This window comes from Rissa tridactyla, chromosome 9 (assembly GCF_028500815.1).
Source record: "Rissa tridactyla isolate bRisTri1 chromosome 9, bRisTri1.patW.cur.20221130, whole genome shotgun sequence".
Taxonomy (NCBI): Eukaryota; Metazoa; Chordata; class Aves; order Charadriiformes; family Laridae; genus Rissa; species Rissa tridactyla.
The window spans coordinates 44696176-44709138 of NC_071474.1; the positions used below are offsets into that span (position 1 = coordinate 44696176).

The window sequence follows — 12963 nt, forward strand, 5'->3', positions numbered from 1 at the left end:
AGGTGTTGGACGGTGCGTGGGACAACCTCTCCCCCTCCCTGCCCAGCACCTCCCCTTGGCTGCTCGGGGCACGTGGTGATGGCACCGTGGACCTGACATGGTAAAAAGCGCAACATCCTGGTGCTCCCAGCTTCCATCCCATAGGAAGCTTCACACCGAGGTACATGGTGCCGTTTGGCTGTGGTTTAGCTTTTAAACATTGCGACGAGGTAGCGATCACCAGTGCACTGTTCAGATCATCTTACCATCATGGACCTCTCCAGCTCTACCTCGTGCAGCAGCTCTGCAAACTCCTTAAAGGACTCGGCTGTAAGGAAAAGAAGAGGCTGGTCAGTGGAGCTGCGATGTGGCACCGGAGCATGAGGGACACACACTGGGGTACCCAAATCTGGCTGCAACCCCAGCATCGCCGCCTAAAGGCTTGCCAAAAGCAAAGAAGAGATGGCCCCTTTTGGCAGAAACTGAATTAGGCCAGGCCATCAGTAAAGGCTGGCCATGAGGGGAATTTATTTACGCACTGGAGAGGAGGGCCTCCTGCCCGGAGCAAGTGAAGAAGATAATGCCCTGGGAAGGGAAGACAATGTTAATTAACTTTCATTAGGAATTGTACTGCAAAGCTGGTAAAACAGTGGTAGGGAAGGGGCAAAGGAGGGGAAGGGGCAGCTGCCAGCACCAGGGATGGCAGTGGGACGGGCTCTGCCACCGTGGGGGGCTGTGGGGAGTATGGGGCTGTCTGTCCTGCCTGGACCACTGCTGGCAGCACCGGAACGGGCCCGGCACCTCTGCCCGAGCTGGGAAGAGCCGCAGGTGCTTTCTAGGACCACAAGTCTGTAAAACGAAAACAGCCCAGAATCATAAAGATAACATTCAGTGACAAGAAGCACAAAGTCCGTGTACCCAGGAAGGAAAGGCAGCAGGTGTAGAAAAGTTCATAGGCATTGACACCACTACCCAAAACGGTAAAAATTACACAGAAGTATCTCATTGGTCCACCCTTTTCTGTCCAACTACAATAAAAATAACACGAAACCTTTCCTTGAACAAACTCGAACGACAACAAGGTTCATTTAGCCTGGGGAAGAAAAAGAGACTAGGTAGGTGTGTTGGACTCTCCCCACACCGACAGGGTTACCATCAAGAGGGAACACTCAGCTCTTCTCTCTGCCCACTGAAGAAGAACATGGGAAGGGGGTGAATTTGTAGCAGGGAGGAAAAACTCTCTCACCAGAAGAGCGCTCACAGCACTGAACTGAAAGCATTGCAAAAGTCTCGGTTCTCTGGGAGGCTGTAGGACAAGGCTGGGCAAACATCTGCCTATGCAAATAGCGTGGCTGTGTGCTGAACGCCTGCGGGGAATAATCTGATCGCCTCACTGTACACAGGAACTACCTGGGAATTAGCTGGGAGAGGTTCCCACAGTGCCACTCACCACCTCCCAGCTGCAGGAGCAGCACCCTGCTCGGAGCAGCGCTGGGGACAGGTCCCATGGGCTTCACGCTCACCCTTCCATTGCCACGTGGAAAGCACCGAATGGCTTGATTTGTAAAATTTACAGGAGTTCTTGCGCTTGCGGTTCAGACCCTGCACTCACGAGGAGCCACTTGACCAATTTAAATTTAAATTTAAGCTATTTAAAGACTGAGAGTGAACCAAAGAACCTCAGAAGCGCCTGGCTGACACCAGAGCTCTTGAGCAGGGTGGCATCCAGAGCTCTGGCACACCTGGCATGGCAGGGGTAACACATGAGGAAATAAATCAGGCGTATAGCGAGGCACATACAGCAATAGCTCATCCCACAGATGAGAGGAGGGGATGCATTTGTGCTTTATCTGCAAACTGAGGGCCCTCTCCCCTCATCCACATACGGTACCTGCGGAGAAGTACCTGTCTTTCTGCTAAAAACCAGCCGTAACGCTGCTGCACAGCCAGCAAGTACGAGCTTCCAGTGTTAGAGGATTCACTGTGCAATTGCTGAGACAGACACAAAAGGGAAAAACCACAGCCTCGTGACACAGTCCCTCAGCTGGCATCATCAAAACACAACCTTCTTGATGAGTCAGTAACTTCTGAGTTCTCTTGCAGAGCGAGGGCTTCAGAGCCCAGCACATGCAATGTCCTAATAGTTTATTATGCTCGACCACGAGGCCGACACGCTGACTTTCACTGTGGTTACTCAGAACGATGGTAAACCTGAAGTGCGCACAGACACCGGGAGCCCGAGCCAGGAAAGGAATTATCACGGGGAGAAAGAGAGTCTAGCTCTGAACTTACAAGGAAAATACCAGTGCCTAAAATTTTCACTACGTGGGTTTTTTTTTTCCTTGCCCTACAGGAAGAGTCCAGGCACACATTTCCTGGCTGAGGTCGCAGAGCTACCCACTGAATTCGTCCTTGCACCACAAACACATGGCTGAGGCTACACCCTGCTGCCAGACCAGTGGTGTCCAGGAGCACCGGGGTGGACCCACGCTACTGGTCTGGGTCAACGCTTGCAAACCCTTGCAGAGCAGAGCAGGGAGGCTGCCTGCCACCGCTGGGAACTGCCGGGGAGCGACTCAGCTGGACACGGTCAAGGGCATCACCTGTTTAAAACCAGAGGATTTCAGGTTCCCGTGCCTGGGAGGGAGGAATGCTCCATCTGACTTCATTACTCTGTTCATCTCTGGAGGAGCTGCTGGTGTGGGTCCCGCGCGGGCGACCGGCGGAGGGACCGAAGCCGCCGTGTAAAAATTAACGTCCCCAGGGCAAAGCACTACTCACAACAGACAACATCAACCCAGCCTCTGTGTCCTGACTCACACTTGCAGTGTTCAAAGCCACCACCTGACGTGCAGGGGTGTCAGCCTGCTCTCTGCCTACATAAGAAGAAAGAAGTGCGGCATCAGTTATATTTACAGATCAAACACGTTCCCTGAAGTACAATAAGAAGTCCTTGTGAATGTTTTGCTTCATTCCCATATCCTGCACATCAAATGAGCTCCTACGCTCCCACACAGATCTCTGGCACCCTTGCAGGAGATGGGAGCTGCTACAGAGAAGTCAACGCCCTGCTGCTGTTTCAGGAATACGGGAGCCTGGCAAACCGGCTCAGCCCCAGCAGGCCCTGCACGGTTTGGGGAAGGACAGGCTCTTTCACAGGGTAAAACCAAGGACCTTTTCTTGAAAAAGCAAAACAAATATTCCCCAACAAAAACAGAAGTAGGGAAACTCGCTCGTTTCACCACCGAGTGTTTTACATTTGCTTTGATCTCTACCTCTGCCCATGATCCCCCCCATTCAACCTTGGCCGTTTCCAGCATTCTTCCTCACCCGTTGAGTGCAGCGAACGCACCGCACCGGCTCACCGCAGCCCCGCTGCACCAGTTCACGGCACCGGCTCACCACAGCGGCTCACCACACCAGCTCTGCTCCCCTCCCGCAACCAGCACGTGGAAGCAGGCGGAGAGGCAGTGCAAGGGTGCAGGACATTGGAGCTTTGTCCCTTCCAGCCGTGAGAAGGGACGCTCCTTTCCTTGGCGGCTGTTTGCTTCAGATCCCTCTGCTCCCAGGAGGGGCATTTATACGGCAACGTTTTCCCCTCCCTTATTCAGATGAGTTTGGAAACGCAGTACCTCTATTGCCATTAGACTTGGACGCTGACTCATTTCCAGTGGGTTTCACCTAGAGACTTTCCATAAAGGAAATCAGATTTTGAAGGGCAAGCTGCAATCTGCTTTAAATTGCTTTAAATAAAACAACCCAAAGAACAGACCTTACTTCCTTCCCCTTTCAGCGATGGCCAAGAGACCTGACATCAGCAATGTTATGCTTGCAGCCGCTCTTCAACAACAGCCTGACAAAAGCTTTGGGTTTTGTTCTTTTTTTTTCCTATGTTCATCCCCCAGGAGCAGCTTTGCTAATGCCCTGTGCCCCCCGCCACGCGCAGCCTCATCCTCTCAGTCCAGGGAGGTGCCCCCAGGGTTTTGTCCCATGGGCCAGGGTCAACCCCTGGGGGGCTGGAGGATCCCCTGCCGTCCCTCCTGCCGGCTGCCAGCCCTGCCACTACCGCAGCACTCACACACCTGCACCGGCCATTCAATAGCACTAGCCAAGCCAAAAGTAATTTGAAAAGCACTGGGTTTAGGGCATTTAGGCCATCCGGTTTAGCTCCCTGGGTGCAGCTGGCAGCTGTGTAATCTGCACAGCTGTTGCACCGGGCTGGCAGGGACGTAAAATGGCTTCAGGATTGCTAATCCCGAAACAGATGTGCAAGGAGCAGTACAACGCTTGTGCCCCAGGCTTCCCTGCCGCATTGTTTTCCATAGGACGACACATCCAACAATTCATTTTTCCAGGCGGTTTGCAGCTGGTGCCTTTTTCAGGGCACTGCGGGGGCCACTTGGCTTTTGCAAGGCATTTTCAGCGGAGCAAATGCACCGTTAGGAGCAGCGCTCGCCTGGATCAGGAGACGTGGCCGATGCTCAGCGCCACACCTGCTCCCATTCCACTTGCGGCACTTGGAAATGGGACTTGCTGGGAGGCCAGCGCCACGCCGCCATCCTCCCCAGAGCCCGGCAGCACGGAGCAGGGCTGGAGCCGTGGAAAACCTCCACAAAGTATCCGCTGAATTAGGAATGTGAAACTCTACCCGTGAAAGTTCAACTTTGTAAAACATGCTATGGAACAGCTGACTGGCATCCGAGGAACCCAGCTCCTGATGCTGTTCAAAAACCATCAGCGCTGGCAAATTCCTAAAGAAGGACAGACTTTCTCTGTTACTGAAAGTTTGCATCAAAAAGAAGAAAACTTACCAATATTAATCTCGTCATCCGTTAGTGTGTCTCCAATAAAGTCGAACTGGAAGGACTGCAAAGTCTGGGAGAATTTCTGTACTGCCGATGAGTAACCTGGAAAAGGACAGAGCAATAAGGCTGTGTATTTTTGCAACTGTTATACAGAAGAGGCAAATCTTAGAAATTCAGCCTGAATGGAACTCAACTATAGTGAGGTGGTTAGAAAAATCCATAGCCATCATGAATTTAAGCCCTTCAGAAAGCGTTGCAAAGTTAACATCCATTAGAGGCTGCAGAGAGCCTTTGGTTTGTTTTGGTTTTCTTTCTCAGGGTTGTTGAAAAAGCTTCTGCAACACTATATGGATGCACCGAATCGTACAAACAGCCGATCAATAGCCTCACGTCCTGCTCTGTACAGGAAGAGACACCAACACATTTCCCCTGAAGGAAAACATGTAGCTTCAAATGCAGCATTCACCATCGCCGCAGGAATGTTTCCAGAGAAGTCGATGTCCCTGGTGCCACACACACATCAGCACAGCTCCTCGGAGCACGGAGGCTATCAGACAGGCTTCTCACTGTTCAAAGTAAATTTTTTTTCATTATATCGGAGAAAGATGTGTAGAATCAGAAAATAAACGTGGGGAAAAAGACAGGACTCAAAATAACTGCCCCTCTTTAGGGGGTGACAGACGCAAACAGGCCCTAAGAGAAGTATGACAAAGGGTTCAAGTTGTGCTCCTCAGAGTGGCTGCAGATGGCCCTGGGACCCGCTCCTGGCCCGCTGGTGAAGAAACATTCAGTCTTGAAGCAAAGGCGCTTCCTGATGGTGGCTGGTAGCTCAGCCCAAATTATTTTTGGACTTTCCAGAGAAGTTTCTAGCCAAAAGGCTCCTTTGTGTCTTTGCATCCTGTGCGGCTGCTTCACAGCTTCGTCAGTGGCTCCGTTGTTGTGAAGGCGTCTGCTGACCCTGGCAGAGGAGCTGCGGCCGGGATGGGGCAGTGACAACGCAGCAGACCCCAGCGCCAAAATCACCCACCCCGCGACAGCTGTGACAGCCACAGGTAACACTTCACCGCAGGAAAAAACCAGATCCTTCTCCCACACCTTCCCGCATGAACTTAAAACGCTTTTTTGGGGGTTTAGTCTTTCTCCAACAGCAAATACCCCAGACACAAACAGGAGGAGGCTGAACTTGCCTGACCTTAGGGAATGGGATATAGACAATAAAACAAAAGCAAAGGAAGAATTTTATACTTTGATGTACGTTGCGGTTTTCCCTAATTTTGGACGCCAGTCGCAGGCTGGATTCCTTTGTGGGGGTGCACCGGAGGCGGCGCTTGCTGAAATTCAGGAAGCTGCAAGTGTGGAAGATGTGACGGCACAGATGGTAACGTGCAACCAGCTCACACCCCCTGCTTTGGAAACCAGGGGAAAGATTGCTGGAACAGAGCAACTCTGCGTATGTCGTTCATTTTTTTTACATAATTTGGCTATTTGTTTAAAAAATAAGACAAGAACAATCACTTTTGGCATCAGTTGTTAAAATCTGGGGGGAAATAACAGCCAAAAATGAGGTGTGAATTAGTGAGGAACTGTGTCCGCACAGTACAGGCGACCCCCTGCATTTCTAGCCTAAGGAAAATGGTGATCTGGGTGTATTTTTGTTGGTTCTTTTCCATTGCAGACTCAGTGACAAAAGAACTTTATCATCACAGTGGCAAACACGGGGTTTTCTGAAATGCTGCTACGAAGGGGAGAGAAAAATTGGACAACACTGAATTGGACGTTGGGAAAGGAAATCAAGTGGCCCTTGTGGGATCCTGGCAGGTCCCCACACTGCTCTGCTTCCCCTGTCCCTAGGCCAGGAGCACCCCGGTGCCCCCCGGTCCTCCCCACGCAAGTGTGGCACCCGGGGATGGCCAGGTCCCGGTCCCGGGGAGGATGGTGGCCTCGAAGCGCACCCAGTCCCCGCTTTCCCCTCAAAAACCTCGTTCAGCAGTTTCCTCTGACGGGTCAAACCTTTGCTCCTGAATGGGCAGATTCAGGCCTGAATGTGGCTATTTAAGCACAGCTGCCGGGGGGGGGCTGAGAGAGCGTCAATGGGTGAACTCCAGCACAGAACGATGTCATTGATTTAATGGAAAACCTCAGCAAATAATTCACTCTCAGTCCCCGCAGCATTCGGTTCGCTTCAGGCCGGGGCCGGAGGCCCTCATTCAGTTGTCGCTCAGGGGAATCTTTGTTTGTCCCCCTGCAAACGTTCGTCGTCTTCCCTGGAGGCTGCTCATGGCCCTTGCCCAGCCTCTCCTCGCACCTTAACTACATTTATTAGTGGGTGAACTTTAATCACCCTGTTTAAATGTCCCTGAGCAGCCCCTCCAAAAGCCAGCGGCACCCGAAACGGCTCCTCGCATCCCGCCCTCCCACACCCCCAGCGCAGCACTGGATCCATCGCTGTCCCTGCCTGCCCTGGCTGGTGTCTGTCCCTCTATCTGGCGTCCGTCTGTCCCCTTCCACGTGCATCGGTGACGAGGCACCGGCTCATGTGTCCCCATGAGCCAGGAGCAGGGCTGCAGGCACAAATGACAGCACCCGCGGGGACGGAGGGTTTGCAGGCACCGTTTTTCCATCGCGTGTGTCGGCGCAGTGTTTAGCCCCAGCATCGGAGAAACGGTCCTTGGCGAGCTGCTTGCCTTTTGGTTTTTATAGAAATAAGGGGTAAGGCAATAGCAGAGGAGGGTTTGAAAAAGCCAAACACAATAAATTTTAACCAGAAAAAAAGAAACAGTATAGCTGATTTAAGTTATATTTTCCTTTCAAAACGTTGTCTAGCCGGAAAGCTTATTTTCCAATTTTCTAGCTGAAGAAAATTCAGGTGGATGTGCTATAGACCACATCTCACATTAGCCTAACAGTGAAAAAAAAATGAGAGCTCCTTAATTAGTCCAGTGCTGTTTGGTTTCTCTTGGGATGAGGAATTTTTTTCATTTTGGGGGCAAAGTCGGGTGTAGGAAGCCCCAGCTGCAAGCAGTGATGGTGTGTATTCATCCTGCTGTGCCACCCTGCTGCCTGGAGCTAATGGCTGCTGAAGGTGGCAGCCATCCCTGCTGTCCCATGCCGAGGTGACAGCCATCAAGAATATCCCTGGGGCAGCCAGGCGAAGGTGACAGCCGCCAAGGACATCCCTGGGGCGGCCAGGCCAAGGTGACAGCCACCAAGGACATCCCTGGGGTGGCCGGGGCAGCCGCCCGGAGCCACGTGCAGACCCCACCATAGAAAAATGACTGTGGAAGAGGTAGGGTTAGGAAAGGAGAGGACAAGCTGGAGGGAGAGCCAGTGTTGTGAAGGCCTGGCGCAGCTCCTGAGGAGTGTTTAATGGAAACCAGACTCCTACGGACCAACGTGACTCGTCTTTGTACACGTACAGAGCCTTGGCTGAACACCGGCTTCCGACAAATCCTATATATATATACACAGGATGGAGAGCATCGGGTACTGCTATGCTATTATGGGTGTCATCATAATGATGGGGTGTTTATTTGGAAATTAACATAGGGATGACTCTGGCAGCTGACCCCGCTGCAGCAGTGCCTGCTGGCACCAGCCACCGAGGGGACAGAAGATGCTCACGCCCAGGGGGGTCCGTCCCTGCGGGGTCCAGCAGCCAGGGCAGCACCAGAGCCCAATGCAGAGCATTGCCATGCAGCGCTCAGAGATGCTCGGAAGTCACCCCTTCCTTTGGTGACTCACAAATGGTGGTGTGGTGACACCCCAGGACAGGGACAAGGCAGGGGGGTCCGGGGAGAAAGGGATGAGCCGCAGGAAAGCAGCTTGACAGCAGGAAGGGACCACTGCGGTCAGCAGCTGGAGCTGGGCAGGAAGAGATCAGCTGCACGGAAAAACAGGGCTACAGCTCCACACTGGGAGAGATAAGCCCCTATTATCCCTCATTTTAACAGACGCTCGGAAGTTTTTTCCCCCCTGATACAAACACATGGCTGCCAAATGCCCCCCACTTTGCGCAGCCGAATCCTGGCAGCAGAGAGAGGGTGAGGGATGGAGAGAGGCGGCTGCAGGGTCTGCCCTGCTCACACAGCACCAGGAACGCATGCGGAGCGCTGGACTGTCGCTGAAGGAATAACGCTGTGCATCCAAGGCAGGGGTATCCCTGCAAACAGCGTGCAGAGTCACACCCCTGAAGGACCCTGCCTGCTCTTGGTACAGCTCAGCCCATTTCTGTGGAAACGCATCGGAACTAATTCGATCAGGAATCCTCTAGGACTCTTCTTCCTTACAGCATTCAGTAAGCGATGCCAACTTTCACAATTTGCGGTCACAAAATTATTTACTCTTCTAGTAAAAATAAAGTCCCAACTCTCTGCACAGAATAACGCCAGCCGAGCCGGGCCCGGGAGGAGGGAGGGAAGGAGTGCCAGCTACAGCTTCCCGACAGTCCTCAGAGGTACACAAAGAGCTTTCTGGTTGTATTTATGTATGTATAAACACACCTCCAGAGACTGCAGCTATTGAGGGATGTGCCCCACAGCCTGCTCAGCAAAGACCTAGCAAGGATTCTCATTTCAACCTTTCACAGCAACCATAGACTACAAACTAACAAAATTTGCTACCTTTGCAAAACCTACGCTTCTGAAAAAGCACAGATTACAACCAGGAGCTCTAAAATGGGCCGCGGTGCTGCTTTCCCCCCTCCAGTGCTTAGAATTTAAAACAGAAGGAAAACATCACCGCAGGACAGACCCCGCGGAGGGACGCAGCCCTGCGCATCACCTCATGCTGCCACGGGATGAGCGGATGCGGCTGGAGAATGGGGCATGGAGCTGCTGCTCGAGGGTCCGCGATGCTCGAGATGTCAAGGACGCATATCCTAAGTTATCTTTGCACCCCTCAGAGGAGGGTCGCACTCCTTGAAGTTTCTATCTGTCTGATTGCAACGGTCCCCTGTTGCCGAGAGAGGAAAACATGTCCCTGAGTACCTGGAAAGAGAAGTGTCAGTGACAACCCATTGGTGACAGATACAGGGACCACCAGGATCTCTGTGCACCAGAAAAACCACGCTTGGGCTGCCTCATCTAATACCACAGGGACACAATGTGACAATGGGTGTCACGGAGACACAGAGAGAAAGCAGCAACATTTTTAGAAATAAACACTTGAAAAAACAACAGAAAAACTCCTACTGTGTAGAAGAGCGGTCACAGAGCACACACTCCACATCTGCCACGACCAGCCTGCCCGTACCCTCACGCAGGTTATTCATACCTAAATATCCCCTCGCTAACCCAATTATTTTACATTTTATTAGCTGTGCAGCAGTTGCTAAAGCCAGCATCATCTCTACTTCTCCCTAGGACACAGCCAGGCAAGAATCACTGCTCCTCCGGGAGCTCAGGGGCCGAACGGGCAGTGGGTTCAGCAGCTCTTTGGCTTATCCTCAATCACACACTGCTCCCTGCACAGTGCACCGCAAATTAAGGAGAAAACAAAATAAAAATTACAAAAACCCTCACCCCATCACCATAGCAATCATCAGCCGGTGACATTTCTAAAGCAGTGCTTAATTTCACTTGTCTCCAACCGAGCTAAATACAAAGAGGCAAAAGGACGGACCCCTGAACCAAGACAGCCTGCAGCATTCCCAACGTGTCCTGTCCCTGGGAAGGGGATGGGACACCCCTGCCTGCATTGGAAGGTGAGACGTGACTTTAACTGATCTCCCCTTTTAGGGGAAAAGCAGCCAGCAGAGACCATCAGGGGTGCCCTGCACAGAGCAACTCACCCACAGCTTCAACAATCCATGCCCGGGACTATTTGTAGCTGTCAAAATCTTACTTCAAAGTTGGAAAAATAAGGAAAGCCCTAAACGATTTGGAGCTGCAGCAATGCAAATAAACAGATCAAATGTAAGGAGGAGCTCCATTTTTGTATTTTGCTTTCCTCTTCAAAACTTGACAACAGAAATATCAAAACCAGCCACACACTTTTTTTTTTTTCCTTTCAAAAAAGCAAACAAAACAGAAGACAATAAAAGTTCATTCTGTACTTAAATAAGAACATTTTAAGCCAAGAACAGATTTTAGGGTTAGAAACGGAACTCTGGAAATCCAGTTTTTCAAGGGAATGTTGCAAGACCCTGATGCACAGCAGCTGATGATGCACCTCCATTTCTTCTCAATGCTTGGTCACTACGGAACATTTTCTACTTCCTCGTGGAGAGCTGAGCAACGGGACATGCAGAACATGAGAAATACCATTTTTTCCTCCAGCATGCAAAAGAGAGGGCAGTGATCCCTGAAGGGAAAAGAATGTGCCCATTGTTATCGACTCCCACTGAAGAATTTCCCAGGGAGTTGCCTCATGAAGGAGATGGGAGTTCATCCATGCTGCCACCCTGGAGATGAGGTTCTGGACGTGGTACCTGACCCACCGCTTCCAGGGAATTCTCTGTACTTGCAGCAAAGCTTTACGAGCAGACACACAAAGTGTTTGGCCAAGGGGCCGGATTCTTCTCCAAGCTGTTGTATCTACGCAGCATGTACTAACTGCACGAAGTCACACCAAAATACCTCACCTCTGAATCAATGAAGTTACCCTGACTGAGCCCAGATGTGCCATTAGGAACGTGAGTAATGAGTCCTGACTCACAGAACACTCCTAAATACTCTACAGCTGCCTGAATACAAAAACATGTTGATTTTTTCAGATGAGGGGAAAAAAACCTAATCTTCCCGTCAGCCTTGTAGGTAGTCCCAAATCTACCCAAATCCACCCAAACATCTTGCAAGGAGAATAGCACTCCTGTTGCTCCATAAGTGAGAGATGCTTACCATTAGGTAATTAAAAACCAGCCCAGTACAGTGTAGGCAGTGCTCTCCATTAACCCACAGCAAGTTGTTTCCGAGCGCCCCTGAAGGCTTTCTGGATGCTGTGGGGATTCAGAAATACTGACACGTTTTACAAAGGCCGTTTTTCACACACTGACAAGGGTTTTCCACTTGCCAGAAGTAAACGGCTAGCACGAACTTCTAAAAATAACTTGCTATATTTAGTTGTACTTCACAAAGCTCTTGCAAAGGAATTTACTGAATGTCTAATGCTTCTGTTATATACTTATGTTTTCTAATCAGTCCTTTACTGACAGAGTCTTTTATAAACTGACACACCACTTCTGCAGTGCATCCAGCACAGGCTCCAGGGACAAGACCAGGGTTGTGGTTCAAGTATAAATACATTTTTCAGTAACTCTCCCTACCTAGTGGCTTTTTGCTTCGCGAGCTGGTTATCTGCCCTCTGAACCATTACCTAAACTGACACATCGCTCTCTCACTTTTCCCCTGCCTAGTTTCTGTTTCCTACCCTAAGTCTAATTTTTCATTTTCGTAAATTCTGCTTCTTGCCCAGGCAACCTTGTGGTAAGTGCTCAACAGGCTTATTTTCTTTATTTACTGTTTAATTAATAAAAAAAGAAAAGGCCAACATAGCAATTCCATATAGCATTCCATAGCATTTTCCATATATTACTTATGCTTGTCTTATCTCCTTTATTGACTGATGGAAACCTGCTATGGCGTACCTGTCACACCTCAGAAACGCTGGCAAGTCTTACTACGCTGGATCGAAGATGAAGGCAGTTAAACACACAGAGAGGTTTTTCTGGTCCCCTCATCGACAGCTCAGAAGTCAGGCAACGTATCAGCTCAAAAAAAAACCCAACCAAAACAAAAAGCAAACAAGCAAGATTGGAAGGATAACACGGTTTTGGGGTATATCGGTCTGTTTTGGAGAAAACTGGGAGTGAGTGGTGCAGATTACAGGTTCTGGGGAGAATGGTGCACTCTTACCCTACCTCTGATAAAGTGCACACTAATTATCCAGTGTAACTTTTCTTCCCTAGACCTTCATAGTGATAGATATCATTGATCAGGAAGACAAGGATGCAGCGAAATCATATTTTAAAGCAAAGACACAGAGCGGACCATTCTCCCAGTGACACCCACTAGGCTTGTACTGGTTTCCTGGAGAGCGGCACTTGAGGCCGTATTTTAAATGTTTTACACAGGACGGTGTACGGATTCATTTTTTATGATTTTTGCTTCTGAAATACCAGGACAGCAATGATCTTAAATTCCTGTGAAGCGCAGGACCTCCGGCACAGCCCCCTCGCCGGCCA

At 50.5% G+C, this 12963-nt stretch overlaps 1 protein-coding gene across 2 annotated transcripts in view; it reads right to left on the reverse strand.

Moving 5' to 3' along the window:
- The window catches only part of OPHN1 (oligophrenin 1), a 68740-nt gene that overhangs the window by 43022 nt on the left and 12755 nt on the right, over positions 1 to 12963 (reverse strand). For both annotated transcript variants that reach the window (XM_054214111.1, XM_054214110.1), the window contains exons 2-3: positions 4791 to 4886; positions 246 to 307 (exon numbers count right to left, since the gene is read on the reverse strand). In XM_054214111.1, the coding sequence (XP_054070086.1) occupies positions 246 to 307; positions 4791 to 4886 (158 nt within the window). The remainder of the gene's footprint in view (positions 1 to 245; positions 308 to 4790; positions 4887 to 12963) is intronic.